The sequence below is a fragment of the Polypterus senegalus genome, chromosome 12 (assembly GCF_016835505.1).
Source record: "Polypterus senegalus isolate Bchr_013 chromosome 12, ASM1683550v1, whole genome shotgun sequence".
NCBI classification, from domain to species: domain Eukaryota; kingdom Metazoa; phylum Chordata; class Cladistia; order Polypteriformes; family Polypteridae; genus Polypterus; species Polypterus senegalus.
The window spans coordinates 56,315,638-56,334,608 of NC_053165.1; the positions used below are offsets into that span (position 1 = coordinate 56,315,638).

The following is an 18,971-nucleotide window of genomic DNA, read 5'->3' on the forward strand; positions in this document are numbered from 1 at the left end:
CAGACTTAGAGTGAATAGAATACCTAGGAGGGAGGGGATGACTAGTTGGCCGAAGTCTCCAGGACTGTGAATGTGTCTGACTTTGTCTTTGATTCTTCTCTCTTACAATTGACTGTGAAACCCCCAGAGGTTTATTTTCTCCAGGGATGTTGCTTCCTGGAGTTTTTGTTTTCCTCTTCTTAGTTGTCAACTGGCCATAGTTCATCAATTAATTTAATGGACAAATATTGTTGGTTTACATTTAGGTTAATCAGTTTCTGTTTTGTTTTCTGTATCTTTTAACAATTATGTGTCTGTGTGTACTAATACTGTATTGTATTTATTAGTTTGTAAAATATAGACTTGGTATTATATACTTGCAGTTATACTAGCATTTTACCTAAGAACTTGTCACAGTGCTGTGTCCAGCACTCGGTCAAGAGCACTATGCAAAAATAAACTGAATTGTAATTAATGAGAAGTCTGACCAGTTTATGAAGAACAATCTGTTTAGTTACTAGGTCAGCCTGAGCTATCCCAGAAGGGCAATGTGTTCCCAGCACCTGATCTTTTTCTGCTTCTTCACCATCTCCAAATCATATAAGATAGCTGGTCTCACTACTGTCCTGTACACCTTTCCTTTCACTCTTGCTTATATCTGTATGTCACAAATCACTCCTGACACTCTTCTCCACCCATTCTACCCTGCCTGCACTCTCTTTTTCACCTCTCTTCCACAATCCTCATTACTCTGTACTGTTGATCACAAGTAGTTAAACTCATCCACCTTCGCCAACTCTACTCCTTGTATCCTCACCATTCCACTGACCTCCCTCTCATTTATACACATGTATTCTGTCTTGTTTCTACTGACCTTCATTCCTCTCCTCTCTAGAGCATATCTCCACCTCTCCAGGGTCTCCTCAACCTGCTCCCTGCCTTCGCTACAGATCACAATATCATCAGCAAACATCATTGTCCACAGGGTCCCCTGTCTAATCTTGTCTGTCAACCTGTCCATCACCATTGCAAATAAGAAAGGGCTCAGTGCCGATCCCTGATGTAATCCCACCTCCATCTTAAATGCATCCATCACTCCAACCGCAGACCTCACCACAGTCACACTTCCCTCGTACATATCCTGTACAACTGTTACATACTTCTCTGCCACTCCCGACTTCCGCATACAATACCACAGCTCCTCTTGAGGCACCCTGTCATATGCTTTCTTCAGGTCCACAAAGACGCAATGCAACTCCTTGTGGCCTTCTCTAAACTTCTCGATCAACATCCTCAGAGCAAACATTGCATCTGTGGTGCTCTTTCTTGGCATAAAACTATACTGCTGCTCATTAATCATCACCTCACTTCTTAACTGAGCTTCCACTACTCGTTCCCATAACTTCATGCTGTGGCTCATCAATTTTATTACCCTGTAGTTACTACAGTCCTGTACATCCCCCTTTATTCTTAAATATCTGCACCAGTACATGTCTTCTCTACTCCTCAGCCATCCTCTCACTTCCAAAGATTACATTAAACAATCTGGTTAAAAACTCCACTGCCATCTCTCCTAAAAACCTCCATGCTTCCATAGGTATGTCATCTGGACCTACGGCGTTTCCATTTTTCATCCTCTTCATAGCTGTCCTTACTTCTTCCTTGCTAATCCGTTGCACTTCCTGATTCACTATCTCCACATCATCCAACCTCTTGTCTCTCTCGTTCTCTTCATTCATCAGCCTCTCAAAGTACTCTTTCCATCTGCTCAACACACTCTCATCTCTTGTGAGTACGTTTCCATCTTTATCCTTTATCACCCTAACCTGCTGCACATCTTTCCCAGCTCGGTCCCTCTGTCTAGCCAGTCAGTACAGGTCCTTTTCTCCCTCCTTAGTGTCCAACCTCTCATACAACTCATCATACGCCTTTTCTTTAGCCTTCACCACCTCTCTCTTCACCTTGTGCCTTATCTCCTTGTACTCTTGTCTACTTTCTGCATCTCCCTGACTATCCCACTTCTTCTTTGCCACCCTCTTCCTCTGTATACTCTCCTGTATTTCCTCATTCCACCACCAGGTTTCCTTTTCCTCCTTCCTTTCCAGATGTCACGCCAAGCACCCTTCTTGCTGTCACCCTTACTACATCTGCTGTAGTTTCCCAGCTGTCTGGTAACTCTTCACTGCCACCCAGTGCCTGTCTCACCTCCTCCCTAAACTCAACCTTGCAGTCTTCCTTTTCAACTTCCACCATTTGATCCTTGGCTCTGCCCTCACTCTCTTCCTCTTCTTGATCTCCAACATCATCCTACAGACCACCATCCTATGCTGCTTAACTACACTTTCCCCTGCCACCACTTTGCAGTCTTCAGTCTCCTTCAGATCAACTCTTCTGTGTAGGATGTAATCTACGTGTGTGCATCGTCCTCCAGTCTTGTACGTCACCCTATGTTTCTCCCTCTTCTTAAAAGAATGTATTCACCACAGCCATGTCCATCCTTTTGGCAAAATCCACTATCCTCTGACCTTCTTTACTCCTCTCCTTGACACCATACCTACCCATCACCTCCTCTTCTCCACTGTTCCCTTCACCAACATGCCCATTGAAATCCGCTCCAATCACCACTTTCTGTCCCTTGGGTACACTGTTCATCACTTCATCCAACTCACTCCAAAAATCTTCTTTCTCACCCATTGCACACCCAATTTGCGGTGCATATGCACTAACAACATTTTTCATCACACCTCGAATTTCCAGCTTCATAATCATCAGTCTGTCTGACCCTCTTTTCACCTCCAAAACACTCTTGACATACTCTTCCTTCAGAATAACCCCTACCCCATTTCTCCTTCCATCCACACCATGGTAGAACATTTTGAATCCACCTCTGATCCACCCGCCCTTACTCCCCTTCCATTTAGTCTCTTGCACGCACAATATATCAACCTTCCTTCTCTCCATCATATCTGCTAATTCTCTCCCCTTACCAGTCATACTGGTAACATTCAAAGTTCCTACCCTCAGTTCCACTCTCTTTACTTTCCTCCTCTCCTCCTGCCTCCAGACATGTCTCCCCCCCTCTTCTTCTGATTTTGGTAAACATACTTTAAATAAAATAAAAAACTGTCCTCAGTTGTACTGTATCCCCTGAACTAGTGCAGGGGCAAGTATCAGTGGAAGAAGCTGTGGACATGTTGACTTATGTGCATGTGTTCCTTAAAAGAGAGTCTGCAAAAACACAAGAATTCATGAAGATCGGTGACATTCTGCTACTTTGGCTCTTTTCTTAACAAACTCACAGCATTATTTATTACAGTACATATGGTATAGGGATGTTTCTTTGGAGAAACTGCTGTTCACATTGCCATACTTTTGTATGTACACATCTCGAGCACATTCACAAAGAAATGGATCTTTAAATTTTGCTGACAAAATTATAGTGGGGGCAACAGTGACTGACCATGATATAATGGGGCAGGCTTGCTAACTTCAGAACCTGAATATCTATGTCAGAAATAATCGTCTTCCATCTTCAGTTTTAGAGTTCCTGCTAGCCTTGCCCTGCCCCACTGAGGTATGTCTCTTGAGATGTCTTTCTTGCTAAATGAAGCGAGGAGAATGTGCTTGAACTAATTTGTTTTGGCCAGCCAAAGCATGGTCACTGAGGAGAGGCATTGCTTACCCATCGGCCTGCATTCCTGAGCTATTTTATTCTTGTTTAAAATGCTGTAAATCTTTTCGGGAGAAACACCCAAGAAAGTCAATCTGAGTGCTGTGTGCCTCATTATTTGCCTGATGCTTTTTTTGTAACTTTTTTATAAAAGGATTTTTAGGCTGCAGGCTTTTTTTATCTTACTTATAAATAAATATATGGTTTCAGCTAACTTGGGAGTGGTTGCATTGAAGTCTTTTTGTCTGGTCTGGACTGATAGTAGTGTGCTGTACTCTACCCACAAGAGACCTCTCTGCTGTGGAGTATTTTATGTTTCTCAGTCTGTCAGAGCATCATTCAGCTGAAAGCGTTGCTAGCTTGTGCTTTGTGGTTGGTCATCACAGTTCTAAGCAGACATCCGGTCCCAAAACGCTAAAGTAAATCAATTGATTGCAATGCAATGGAGAAGGCCGCAGCTCACACATTCAGATGGCACTGCAGGCCTTTTCTCAGTCAGATAATTGGACATCTGCTTCTTCAGGCTGGAAGCCTCTATGGACAATTCTAGACATTTTCAGCATCAGCACACAGTGTTATATTTTGTTGGTTGTTGTTTTGTTTCTGTTTTTTTTAAGTCCTTGGGGCATATCTCCTTGAAACTTTATTTACACTTCTGTTAAATTTATTTAACTTTTAAAACTTTTCTTTGGTTACTGTAGTTTCCCTCCACATGCCAAAGATATTTAAACTCTTATCTTTAAATTGGCATTTGGGATAGCACCCTTTAAATGTCCCAAGGTTTAAGTGGCATCAGAAAATAAATCAAATCTATTTAGAAGAAAACTCATTAAATATACAAACCAGAGAACCAGAGGGAAAGGGTCCTATCCCAAGTGCAAAGCTACTCCTTATGCCAATTTATAGATAAGAGTTTAAATATCTTTGGCATTTGGAGGTAAGCTACAGTAACCAAAGAAAAGTTTTAAAAGTTAAATAAATTAAACAGAAATGTAAATAAAGTTTTAAGGAGATATGACCCAAGGACTTAAAAAAACAGAAACAAAACAACAACCAACAATATATAACTGGTAAAGGTATACCCTAAGAAGAAAAAGGGAAAAAAATTAATATAGCAGTTCATGCTAAGTACAGCTGATATTATATGCAGGTTAAACCAGTGCTAGGCACCATGGCCGAAGCTGTACAGTATCTAGTTTCTGGCCAAATGCACTTAATTTGAGACAGCATTGGTTAATTGATTAAAAGTTCTAAGCAACATGTCTGAAACTACCTGAAAACACTGGTAGTAAACACTTCAGAACCTGAACACCTTCCTGGGAAACACAAGTGAAATATAATTCTAGGTAACACATTTAGAGGTGTATGGGCTGTAGTGCTTTTTTCTTCTGTAGACAACATGACTAAGGTTGCTTTTGTTCATGGGTAGTGCATCTGAAGTGATCTTCCTGATGTAGAAAACTCTTCAAAGTTAAATCTCTTTTTTCAATGCCAAAGCTGCACTGGTACTTGATCAGTACGCCTAAAGCTCAGGCTTTTTTGGGAGGGAAATGTTGGAAAATTGGTTTTCGAATCTAGACAACATTTCCAAATTAGATTCTGTTTAAGCCACACTTGTTCCTGGGTAATATGACTACAACTTCACTCATCATTTTGTGACATTTTTGAATTGATGTGTACTTGAAGGTTGCGTCTGCTCAACGTCAACACTACTGAAGCTACCCTCCCCCCTGAACAATGTGGCTAGAGCTGGAGGTAATTCGGGGGAACATATCTGTAACCGCACTTATTCAGGGGCCAATGACCTGTGTGTGTTCTTCTAGGTGACATGGCTAAAGGGGCATCTTCTCTTGCATGCCTGATAAAATTCTAAAGAGGTGTTTACTCCTGCGTCAGTGCTGCTGAAGGTCTAACTGTTGCTGAGCAACATGGCCGGAGTTGATATAGTTCTAGAACATCTTTAAAGCTGAGTCAGATCCTGGGTAGCAATGATAGAAGCTGCATTCTGTCAGGGCTGATGTGCCTAAATTTCTAATTGATTGGTCCAGACACTGTGTCTACACTTTGTGTAAAAAGTACAAAGAGATGGTACCTAACTTGATTTCTCCTAATATGTCTGTCAGTCCTGCACACAGTAAACCTAAGAATGATTTTGTTGTGAGCAGCTTGCATAAGTTTGCACATGTTTTTGAAAAAGCAACTGATTCCAGCATAGGAAGCAAATGTACCTAGTATTCCTCTGGATACATTTCTGAATACCAGAAGACGTCAACTGACTAAAATGTGTGAAATTCTGTTGCAGGATTTGACCAATACCATTTTCACTAAGGAACTGGAAGTTTTCTACTGAATAACTCAAAACCAGGAAAGTCCTACAGGGGGAATGTTTTCTTAAATACATCAGTGCTGTTGTGCAAAAACGGAACATTTCCTTTATTCAGAAATATTTCTGAGCATCAGCTCTGTGTATTTAGATGTGTAAATTGACTTGAGAGATCTGCTAGTGTAGGTTACTTAATCCATGGTGTGCTTTGGAAAATCCTGCTATACAGACAGTGGAGAGCTTTGAGGTGATAACTAAAGCGGTGGAGTTGATCGCATTTTTGATGTTCTGCCTGGAAGCCATGTCACTATGACCTCATGGAGGAACAGGCAGTCCTTGAAGTACAGTGCTCTCGCCTTGAAGTACAGCAGCCCGATAGTGTGAGTGAGCAACAATCTGTGCAGAATCAAAACTCATGAGAGCCAGTCCTGCCTTGCTGCCCTATTCCAAGCAAAAAGATTTTTAATTAAGATTTCCTTTACTTCCTTGATGTGTATAGGGCAATTTTGTGAGCTGTGTGGTGTTTTGCTGTGGTTTGACTTTAAACTCATCTGTTAGAAACCTATTCTTTTACATCTAATGTTTATTCCTCCGGGTACTCCTCCAAATACTTGCAGGTTAGGTGCATTGGTGGTTCTAACCTCTCCCTAGTGTGGGCTTGGTGTGTGGGTGTGTGTGTGTGTGCGTGTGCAGCCTGCGGTGGGCTGGCGCCCTGCCCAGGGTTTGTTTCCTGCCTTGCGCCCAGTGTTGGCTGGGATTGGCTCCAGCAGACCCCCAAGACCCTGTAGTTAGGATAGAGCGGGTTGGATAATGGATGGATATTCCTAGATGTTACCATTCCCAGGAGAGGAAGCCGTAAGATGGATTTCACCCTTTAGGTAATAATGGATTAACCTTTATAAAGAGACAGAAGTAGCAGTTTCTGTATGAAATCGGGATTAATTTCAACCTCTCTGATATCATATTCATTCATTACTGAATAAGCTCAAATTGTTCATATTGATAAAAATAATTACCTCAGTGACATCTCCACCAATGCAGTCAATTATTTATGCTATTGTGAAAAATAAACAATATCATAGACTCCTTGTGTGATTTGATACTCGTGTGGGTGGGGTACAGAAGTTAATAAAATAGATAAAGGTGTAGGAGCTAATGTGAAATACCTGTTGAACTGCTAAAGCCTGACTTTCTGTGTCCTCTAATACTTCGTATCTGACAGCACTTCCTTTCCTCTAACTAGCCGGTATGACACCTGGCATCATATAAAGATGATTAGCTGCAGAACTCCCTCTTGTCTCTGTGCTTGGGATTTTCTTCCCATTATGTAAAGCACTTTGAGCTACTTTTTGTATGAAAATGTGCTATATAAATAAATGTTGTTGTTGTTGTTGATGTGCACCTAGCTCTGAAAGTGCCTTTGTCCAGATATTCTGGTTTAGGTAGATTCTCTCCAGTTGGAATAAAAAATTCCACTGAACCTTCTTTTTCTGTATGTAATCTATGTTATGTAAATAAGTTGTTATTCCCTTTTAGCTTCTAGTTGCTTTTATTGTTTAATCTGCAGCTTGCTTTATGCTTTATACGTCTGGAATTACACTCTCATTTATATATAATGAAAAGTATTGTTTAAAAATCCATCCACCCACTTTCTTACCTGTTTATCAAGTTGCAGGCAGTGCCTCTCCCACCAGCACTGTGTGCAAATAGGAAACCAGCCATGGACAGGTTTTTAGTCCATTGCAGGCACACTCTATCAAAAATTATTTTGGTACTTGATTTAAATGGCAAAGGAACACATAGCTGGAATATCTAGCACCCTGCATGTGTTTCGGGAGATTGGGGCTTGTGTGATAAAATTAACACTGTGACATAGGTTGTTCATGTTAATGTCACAGCATTCCTTTCTTGTCTGCATATATCCAAATGGGATGCAGTTACAATATAAAACATTACATAAGTAAACCTGGTTAAAGACTATAAAACTTCTTGAATTAAAATGCAATAAATGATTAATATAAAAGCATGGATCCCTTGTAAATACATATTCTTTTTTTTTTGCTGTTAGAGTACTTTATTCAACAATTTGGACTGCTGCACCTCAGTTTGCTTTGTGATATTAAAGGGGAATTTTATTTATTTATTTATTTGGGATTTGTATTATCTTCACTTCGCTGGTTGCGGAAATGCTATGGAGCATGTTTAAGCAAAAGACACCTAATGCTTGGTGAAGAGTGGGGCTTTCTGCCTACTGTACTAACTCTCCTTTTTACAATTCTGTATTTGTTTGCTTCCATTTTATAATCCATAGCCCTTCAAAGCTCTTTGACATATATTTTAATGAAAACATATGCACAACAACTTGCTTGTTTGGGTCATTATTGTGAGTGCACTGGAGGGACTGGACACACTTGGCAATAATCTGTCATGTTTACCAAAGTAACATATTTAAATGCAGCTGTAATGCTTTCTTAGCCTTAAGGTATTCTTCTCTTTAAAATATTTTTTGTGAAATAATGTGTTTTCTTATTTTTGTTTTAGCTGGTCAGTCTCCTGGAGCAAATGTCCAAATCCTGTGTACATTAACTGGAGCTACCCTGCCACCTAAGGTTTGCATCACCTCTGGTAACTTCAAAGGTATTTTTCTACTTTAGTTCTGTTTTAACTGCATGGTAACATTTCTACAGCTGCCGAATAGCTGTCAAGTTGATGAAGCTGATAGAGTTTGAATACAAAGTGCATCAGTTTAAAGGTTAAAGCCGACTTCCATCTTTCTTTCTAGGCTGTTCCTCACTATTTGCCTAAATATTTTCTCGAGTTGTCATTGCCCATTTTGAGCTCCTTCTTACTACCAAGCAAAGTGAGGCTGCGAAGAATCTTGTCAAGTTAAAACAAAGCTTATGTAGTGATTTCAGAAACATACCAAATTTGTTTGCAGACAAACAGAAGACCCCAATGTCATATCTAATCATTCAGGATGATCTCCTTAGGAATTCAATTGACTTGCAGCTCAGCAGTTTCCATCCTGTCCAAGGGGGGCTGTTTTCCTCCGAGATGTAACTGCAGATGTGGCACTTCCCTAAGCTCCTCCTTTTGCTTTGCATATAATTTTGATATGCTAATTTATATTAAAGCCATAAATTAAAATGCACTGCAAATCAGTAGAAAAGCTGGTTTTATGCTTTGATTGTGTTTTGTGTCTGAACTACAGTCCTCTCGGGCTAGGGAAATGGGAGCCTTTGAACATGATGGATTGGACTAAGTCTACAGAGATGTGCTTGGCTTGTGTCAGCCTGGCTTGAATCAAATGTTCACTATGGCTGTATGGCAGTCTGATTTGGTTGTTTGTTTTCCACCTTGTAGCACACCTTGCTTTTGTAATGTTAACATGTTATTGCATCTTTATTTTTGACATCCTCATATCTGCTGGGACATGGTTTACTCCTTGCAGTTTCACTTGGCTTTGAATTAGTATCCTAAAGAGTCAACTTTAAGTTGAATTACTCAGCCAGCATCCATCAGCTGTAAGGGATTGAGTAAATTCTTACTCACCCCCTTGAGATTTTTAACCTGCACCCAGATTCACTTTCTGGATTCATCTTTGCTATAATGAGCCTGCCCATTATGCTAGCCCTTTGGGATTCTTCTTTTTAAGCGTTTCCACTCTTGCATGATTTGACTGTGTTTTAGGTGATTCCTAATATAAAGTGCACATCAGCAAGTGACATGGTTTATTTTCAGTAACTTCATTCTGATTGAAAGCTGACAGTACTAAATTCCACATGCATACTCAGAAACTAAAGGTATGGCCACATCTCACAGGGCCTCTTTTTCTGAAGTTTTGGCTGAAGTACAGATTTTAATGTTGCTCTTCTATTGAGTACAAAGAAAAGAAAATCTGGGTAGAGCGCACTAAAAAATATAATTTATTGTAATTTCATTTACTAGATTATTGTCATTGACTGCTTATAGCTACGAGATAAAAACAATTATTTTCTCATTGTGTTTTTATGTAAAAAAGAGTTGTAGTGCAGTAAATCATTTTAGAGCCAAAGAAACTGGTTCCCTTCTGTGCCACCCCCACTGACTCCATTAATTTAATCAGTGTGCAGATCTAATATGTGCTTTTTCAGTCATGGCTCACAAAAGCCCAGAGCTCACTTTTTCATGCATTTAGGTGATAGAAAGTCTGCTGTTGATGGCACTCTGCCTGTTGTACCAGTGTTTATTCAACTCACTCTTTGTATTTTGATTACCACCTGTGACTGTCCTCATGAATTTGTGGCCTTTTTGTACTTGTTTTTGGCATAGCATTCTTCATGTATGCTAGTGACTTTTCTTGTATCATATTGTAATCCATTCCTTAAAAGCATACATTATGCATCATTTTTGGTATTGGCATTCTCATTTTTTCTTATAGCTAAATTTACCTAATGTGTTTGGGAATCACTTCTCAATAAAAAAAACCATCATCAACCATCCCACATTCCCCCTCGTTTGGTTTGGCAGCATATTGGTGTATAATTCATTACACTGAATCGAATTGATAGTCATCTCAAACATAATTATGATTGCAAATAACTTGTGGTGTTTTTCTTTGATGCACACATAGAAGAGGTACCTCTGGACCCTGTAAATTCACCCTGGCTCCTAGCAGCTTCTTGGGTACCACCTGGCTGATAAACTCTCCACAGCAGTGACTTCTGGTGTGCATCACTGCTTTCACTTTTCTCCACTTCACATAATATTGGACTGTGTAATGTCAAAATTTGAGCAGAGAAAAGGAGAAAGCAATGAAGGACCAGCAATGTTAATGCAAAGTAAATTGGAAACTAGACAATTCCATGCTTGTTTATAGGAATGGGTCTTTTGAGCCTTAAAGCAGTTTAATCAGTCAGTGGGCTGCCCATGGGAAATACTAATTGCCAAGAATTTGCCCAACCTCTCTCACCACATCACATACTGGTAACAATTGTTATGATAACATCAAAGGAATAAGAGAGAAGCACATCTTTTCACATGGGGGACATTCCAGCGTGTGAAATTGGTATTCAGACTCTGAAATGAGAATGTTTGTTTTGAAGGAAGCCAGTGCTTGGTGAAGAAATTTTAAAGGCAATGTCCACTTCTGCATGGCTCTCAGGTGACTGATATACTTCTCACTGTCATGACAATAGGCATATATTTAGTTTTGTTAATTTTTTTCTTTTTTTCAGGACTTGGAGCAAGGTCATTGATTGAAATGTGACATAGTAACTAGTCTGTGCATGTAAGAATTTAATTTAATTGCATTATATTGTGTGCACATGACCATACAGTACATTGAGCTTGACCTTGAAAAATAAAGCTATCCAGATTTGGCTTGGCAGTACTGCCCACTTCGTCCTTTAAGTTTCAGACCCTAAATTACAATATAGTTGACAATAGTAATTATATATGATATGGACCCCCTTTGTCCTTGTTCTCACCATGTAAGTGGCACCTATAGTACATAGTTCAATTCTGTTAATTACATTGGAGCCTCTGTATTCAGTGTGCACCATATGTCCTTGTTAACTGAAGTTTCATTGATGCTGCTGCTACTTCAGGTTTTTGATTGCTTGTGCCAGTATCATGAAAGTCATGTGTGTATGTGCTTTTTTAAAAATTATTATTTATTTTCTGTCATAAGCATACTAAAAATTGAATTCCCAATCCTTCTTCCCAGTAGGGAAGGAGGAAGCAATATGAAAAGTTAGGCGCTGAGGGAGGCAGATTTCCGAGCTGGAAATGTGCCAGCGTTATCTGAGGCTGAGCTTCTGTTCCAAATGAGCATCCCGCCTGTCTATCATGTGTTCTGTTCCAGCTGTATTTCTACTGTTATTAGCTAATGGTCCTCGTTTCTGACTAGACATCATGACTCACAAGGATTTGGTACAGATTTCTGTTAGTAGTTTATTCTTTATTGTGTTTCTTTAGTGAAACAGCCAATGTAGCATGATTGCATTAGTTTTTGGCTCCTATTTAAGAGTTGACTTTCCCACTTAAATAAGAACTTCACAATAACCATTCCTTCCATCCATGTCTGATAAGCACCCCTGTAAATGGGTTATACTGCTTGCTTGTGTTTCGCAGCCCACCCAATGAGAATTCTCAGGTTTCATGTCTGTTTGGTATTTTACTGGTACTTGCTGGTAGGTTGTACTGGTTACTTAATCCCTTGATGAAAAACTCACAGATATACTGCTTCTGTTAATTTCTTTGCTAGTGTTATGTAAATTCCCATTAATAATTAGAGCCAGAGTACTCATTCCTATGACTGGAACACACTAGTTACAGATTCCTGAGCTTGTCAAAGGGTTTAAGAAGGGAACTGGCAGATTTACAAGCCTTTAAAGATTAACATGGCTCACTGGGTGGTACCTGAGCCAGGAATACACCGTTGATTATTAAAAATTAGCACAGTGGAGGTCACATCTGTCATCCACAATCATTAGCAAACAGCTGCCAAGTGTCTTCTTAAGTTTTGGAATGCTGCTTGGGGAATTCCAGAAGTTTACTTTGGATTAACATGGCTTCTATTTTAGGACCAGTTGCACAATAGAGCCCCTCTGCACTTAAATGATGCCAAGAATTTGGACTATTCTGTGACATGGACCAGATTTTTTAGTAGAAGAATGTTGATGAGTGCTAATCACCCTCTCTTAAAGATTTTAACTGTTTTAGAAAGTGCATTTATTTGTTTAACACATGGATCTGTGGAAAGGTGTTTAAACAGTAAAAATAAAAGCCATTAATTAATAAAGCTTTAGACAATATTCTGAAGTTATTCTGTACATCTTACAGCTTCAAAAAAGAAATAGTGTTAGAGTTGTATAATTCTGTGAGGTGAGGAAAAGCGAGTGAGAGACAGAGTGACCAGCTTCGTATCTGCTTATTGACCCTTCTCTCTGTCTTGTTATTACTCACTCGAATGAGTGAAATCTTTGCTTGCGCATCAGGGAACAGGAATCTTGTGGAAATTCAAGCTGACAGAGCAGACTGAAAAATCACCACTGGCTGTAGCTTAATGAAGGTGGGTTGCTCTGCTCTGGATATTCTCTCTGTTCAAGTGCTGAGAACACAGAGAACTAACCTGTTGGTGGGGTGAGGGAAACAATAAAGCGTTGTCCCTTAGTTAGAAATTTGCATGATCTAAGATCACTTGGAACAGTCCTCTAGGATATGACTGATTTTGACAAATCTGAGGATTCTGACGCAAGAGACCAATTGAGTTGTTTTATTTTTTAATATGTTGTTTTATCTGTAATAAAAATGAAAAATCTTTGCCATGACAGGAAATGTTTTTATTTAGCAGTTATTATTTGTGTGTGTGTGTGTGTGTGTGTGTTACAGTATTTTACTGGGTTTTGCATTTCAATTAAAGCTTTAATATCAATTGATTTATTGGGCTATTTTTTCTGAATATTTACAATTGAAAATCTTTTTCTTTTTTGTGTGGTGCTAGTAACACTGACTGATCTTGGTAATTACCTACATTAGTTAGGACATGGAGGCCTTCCTCTAACAAACACTTTTCTCTCTATTTCAGCTTCCTGCTCTTCTGTGGTGCTTTGCCTTCTCAGCACTTGGTTATCCACAGTGACTGATGTGTGTTCTCTAACTTTTATGTTTAACTAATCTACAAGGTGCATACTGTTTGCTTCCTCATTTCATGTCTTGGTTTCTGCATGGTAATTGCCATTCCCCATGAGATCCCTTACTGCATGGGCATCAGTGTATCATGGCTATTGCTACTTTTTCATATTTGCTTGCCTTTGAAAGGATGACATTCACACATGTCCATAAGAAAATGCCATGTTAAATTATCCAAAAACCAATTTGTACACAAACTAAAAAGACACTGTCTAAAGAAATCTGAAAAGTTAGATGCTCTCTTTATTCAGATCTGCTTGCTAATGGAAGGGCTGCAAAAATAAACCCAAAACAAACACATGGAGTTATCAGCTTGTGCCCTTGTTCTTTTTGTTTTCACTCTCTCTGTGTCTTTCATCTCTTTTTGTCTCCCATACTCATTGTTTTCATCTCTGTTTCATATCGCATACCCAAAATAATGGAGTTTTGTTTTTGATTCTTTGTCTTTGGTGGCATTCAAAATTTTTATAGGTTTTATCAATTGCTTGTTTTTCAGTTTGAGTCTGAATGCATCTTATTTTCTTTGACTGTAGTTCTCTGACTTTGTATATCATATAAAAGTTTGGTTGAAATCAAAACCCGCTGCACATGCTAATTATTCTTTTTGTTGTACTTCTAGGGGCTCACCAACGCCCCCCAACCTGCACTATGTGCCAGGCCCTTCGCATCTCTACTGCTCGCGTTAAGTGGATTTAACTTTCACCAAACAACAGATCTTTTAATTCTCACGGATACGCCTCTTCATTGGGAAGAAAGTACTTTTCCCTGATACTAACTTCCGTTTGTTTGCGCTAATGCAATATTTACTATTATTTTTTTGAAACTTTCGAAATTTCGTACTTTCATTATCTCTGACCTGCTCTGCATGTGTATCATGCCAACGTTTTTGAATTCTTTACGATGTTCTGCTTTGTCATCTACTCTTTATCTTTTATTGCCGGCCCTGGGCGTGGCTAAATCTCTTGGCACAAAGTTTCGTCTCGAGGGACATGAAAGTATTTCTCTGACAAGGTCACGTCTCATCCCAGGATTTTTTTATTATAATAGAGAGACATGTAGGGAAAGCCACCAAGCATCTTGTGAAATTGCCTTTTTTTTTCACTACAATATCTGAGGGTAGTGACCAGCCTTAAAAGGGATGCCATTGTGTTTTCTGCCTCGGGGCAAATATAGTGTTATTAATAGCACGTCTTTGGACAACAGTTGAAGGAATCCTATGCTAATATTCAGTAAAACATACAAATTATTCACAACAGTACCATAGTCTGGACTTTAACAGGGAGAGAAGGAACTGCCATTAGGTATTGGCATTATTGTACTGTCTGTTTTGAAATCTTCAAATAGAAAAAGAGTTAAATTAAAATGGATATTCAATAAGTAAAATTAATCTTTCTATGACAGATACTTATGTAAGTAATAAATTAATTTTAAATATTAATAATAAAACAATAGCATTTAATGTAGAAAATATTAATAATAAATCTGTGCCCATTAATGTAAAGAAATATAAATGTAGATTTTTATATACACATAAAAAATAAGGTACCTTTACATTATAATTTCTGTACAATTCAGTTTGGTTATACTTTGCATATTTACATACACAAGTCCAAGCATCTGTAGGCCTACATATTTACAGATGTAGTTAAAGTTAAAATCAAAAGAACATGCGTCAAAACACAAAAACAGTATGTAGTGTACATTAAGATAAAGATCTTTATTTAAAGACTTTTTATGTTCTTAAAGTGCCTAAATATAAACAAGCAAATGGTAAAGTGTGAAATGTACGACTACAATACACTAAGCTAATTTCTATGCTTATTTATCAAACTGTCCACTCCTTTTTCCATCTGTTGGCCTCTTATCCACTGGTTTCTCTTGGCCCCTGCCGCAGTTGTCTCATTGCCATTTATTTATTTGTTTTAAAAATGGTTTTAGACCTGCCGCTCTGTGTATTTTGATGTTGAGATTTATCAGTCCTTTCTCATAATCTTACTCTCTCTCACTCCAGCTGTCTTCCTCGAGTCAGCATAAAAATGTTTTGTTCTTTTTTACAAACATAGAATGTGTATTGGGTTTCGTAAATTTCATATTTTAGATAGATAAAACTGAGTATAATTAATGTATAAGCAAACACTCATCAAAATCTTTCACAAGAAATTAAGAACAGAAAAGGAGACTGACAGTAAATGAGGAGATGGATAGACAATATACAACAAAGAAAAATAATATAATTGACAGTGAAATAAACATAGAATATAACTGTGCGCTCTTCTTTCTCTCTCTCTCTGTCTCAGCCTGTTTCATTGCTTTACTGTCACTCCTTCTTTCGAGTCATCTTCTAGTTTCTCTTTTTGTTGACTTTTGTGCTCCCTGATTGTCCATAGGCAGAAACTGTAGAGAGCCTGCCAGGATAGTTGATTGGTTTGAGGCACTCACAGCCCTTTCATATACCAGCAAAACTGAAAGAGTCCCAGTGGGAGTGAAAGAAAAACATGTGAGGTGAAAAGTGCAGATCATGCCTGTAGTAAATGTGTACAGGAGCATTGCTTTATGAACCGACTGCATCTGTCCCAGTATCACAGATAATACAAGCCCATGCCACCTGAGCATCTGACAAGTGTAATTCTCATTTTCTTCATCTCAAATGTGCTTTTCAGTTTGTCCTCTTGCTGCCTGTGTTTGTCATATAACATCAGAACATTTTTTTTTACATTAAATGGTGTTACTTATGGAATATGTTTTTTGTGTATTTTTATCCAGTCTTTGACTTTTTGTTGTTAACTGTTAACCCCCACTTTTTTTTGTGCCGATCAGTTAACAGGCGTCCCGCTCTCAGGCCAGCCATGGATGACTATGATGTAAGGTCTGCTGCTAGTATTTTAGCATCTGTTAAAGAACAGGAGGCCCGCTTTGAGCGGCTGACCCGAGCCCTTGAAGAAGAGCGTCGCAATGTCTCCTTACAGCTGGAACGGGCCAATCAGCCCTCTGACCGCCTGAGCTTGTGCAACACCACTGGCAGCCAGCCGCTGGCATGGCAGCAGATCGTAATGCAGGTAACGGCCTGCTTCTTTTTCTTGTGAATGTTCTCATCATGAAGCCATCTTTGTCACCACATGCATGGCTTACAGAAGTTCCATGTGCCTCCACCCATCCATTCAAAACCATGAACTTTTAACTTTTTATTTGCTTGTATTGTTTTAATTAGTAACTGTGGTGTGGCGTGCCACTGTTCCTCAAGCCCAAGTGTTTTTTGTTTTTTTGCTAATGTGGAGCATTAAAAAAACAAAAACGGCAGCCATCACTAATTTTTCCTTGCCATTAATGCTGACCACTATCTCAGATTCTCTGTGGGTATAAATTACAGTCTGCGATCTCATAGCAAGCACAATGCCCATGTTGTAGAGAATTTCCAGAAAATAAACTAATCTTTGAACAACACAGAACAGCACAAGGAAGAAACAAAATTACAAGCAGACGAATTCAAATGGGAACAGCTGTGCTCTTTTTAACAAGGAGAAGAAGGCACAAAATTGGTAATGATAGCCTATAAGGAAAAAAAGTGTAACTGAGTAGCCATTTTTCACTACAGAAATATTAGAACCAGACTTACTGTCTGTATCAATGAAATATTTATGCATATACATAAAGTATAACAGTAAACAACACAAAAACAACCTGATTCCTCTTTTGGGCTTTCCAGCATAGGTCTAGGTAGGCTTTTCTATTTTCGTCTCCAGGACTTCATTAAGCATTACCACTATCTGAGATCACTCCTTCCTGTGAGTAGTCCTGTAGTACTGGGTGACTTTCTTTTATCCTTTGTCACCTTTGTGCTTGGCAATCCCTTGCTAGCATATGTAACTGTTCCCAAAGTATATGCACACAGTAACAAGATGGGTATGCCGAACACTTTAAATCCTGAATCTTGTCAAGAAGCAATAAAAAAATAAAACATTGGAGAGGACGCTAGTTATAAATCAATACGTTAAACAAGAATGCTGCTGTCACTCTGGGTTTTGCAGGTGAAATCTCCAGCCAGGAGAGGTGGCCTGTTTGTGAATTTCTCTTTTACTTTGCATTTTTTTTTCTTTCTCCTTCTCTCTTATTTCCTCTTCTGTTATCCTTTATTCTAGTTCTCCTCCCAACTCAGTTATGCTGGTGAGTTTAAATGAACTCTCTGTGTCACTTCCAGCCAAGTTACTCAATCGTGTCAGTGGTAAGGACTGGCAACCTCCTTAGAAACCTCTGCTGTCTTTTCATCACACCTCTCCAATCCTCATCCTCATGTAGCCCCTAAGGACACATCTCTGTTAGGGAACTTTTTCAGTTGCCTGCCTTAAAAGGGCAACATTGGTTAATTTTTCTCCAGCTGAAGACAACAAGGATAAGGCAAGTACCAACTCTGGATGTGGTACCAGTCCATCACAGGACACAATTACACTTACACATGTTGGGCCAGTATAGAGTTGCCAATTGGCACATTAATTTGAAGAAGAGAAGAAACCTGTGGGGACTTGGGGACAACATGAAAATTGCAAACTGTCTGTATATACTGTACTGTTTATACCAGTACCCCTGACCATTGTCGTTTTATTCTGCCAGTTTTTGTAAATTATTTATATCTGTGGTTGTATTGAGTTGAAATCATCAGAGTCTGTGGTGCAACAGTAATGTACTGCCCTATTTTTATTTTCTACAAAGAGCTTAAAATACAAAAAATAATTAAAAGCACAGAAAAATAGTAAAAAAAAAAAAACTTGCCCGCTCCCATTTTCATTTGATTGAACTGCAAGGGACTGTGGGTTGCCCCTGCCTTTATAGTGCTAAGGGCAGTCCCTTGCAATGATGGGCAGTTGGCCCTGTTTCTTGGGTGGATCACCAGAAAACACAAGGAACATGATAAAAGATGCATGAACTTAAAGAAACCAAAAAAATCAACAATGTAAATATAGAAAATGAACAAAATAGACATAAAAATGGCATTTGAACAGAACATCTCCATCTTCCTTTACCTCTTCACTACTTTACATACTAATATACTGGCATTGTTACTATACAAAGTACTTCAACACTAAATCTACTACAACACTGCATCTTTCACACTGCAATTGCTAGTACAACCCTGTTTCCAAAAACCGTTGGGACGCTGTGTAAAGTGTCAATAAAACAGAATACCTTAACTTGCAAATCATTTAAACTATATTTAATTGAAAAAGAACAAAGGCACCATATGAAATGTTGAAACTAAGACATTTTATTGTTCTATGAATAATGCTTTCTCATTTTGAAGTTTTGTGCCAGCAATATCTATCAACAAAGTCA

At 38.8% G+C, this 18,971-nt stretch overlaps 1 protein-coding gene across 19 annotated transcripts in view; it reads left to right on the top strand.

Moving 5' to 3' along the window:
* arvcfb (ARVCF delta catenin family member b) overlaps positions 1–18,971 on the top strand; it is a 292,166-nt gene that overhangs the window by 91,034 nt on the left and 182,161 nt on the right. For 12 of the 19 annotated variants that reach the window (XM_039771488.1, XM_039771493.1, XM_039771494.1 and 9 more), the window contains 3 exons: positions 8,514–8,609; positions 13,543–13,639; positions 16,464–16,702. The exons of 1 other annotated variant lie outside the window; for it this stretch is intronic. In XM_039771488.1, coding sequence (XP_039627422.1) covers positions 16,493–16,702 — 210 coding nt within the window. In that variant the 5' untranslated portion in view covers positions 8,514–8,609; positions 13,543–13,639; positions 16,464–16,492. The remainder of the gene's footprint in view (positions 1–8,513; positions 8,610–13,542; positions 13,640–16,463; positions 16,703–18,971) is intronic. 6 more of the 19 variants (XM_039771491.1, XM_039771508.1, XM_039771489.1 and 3 more) reach the window with 5 other exon arrangements.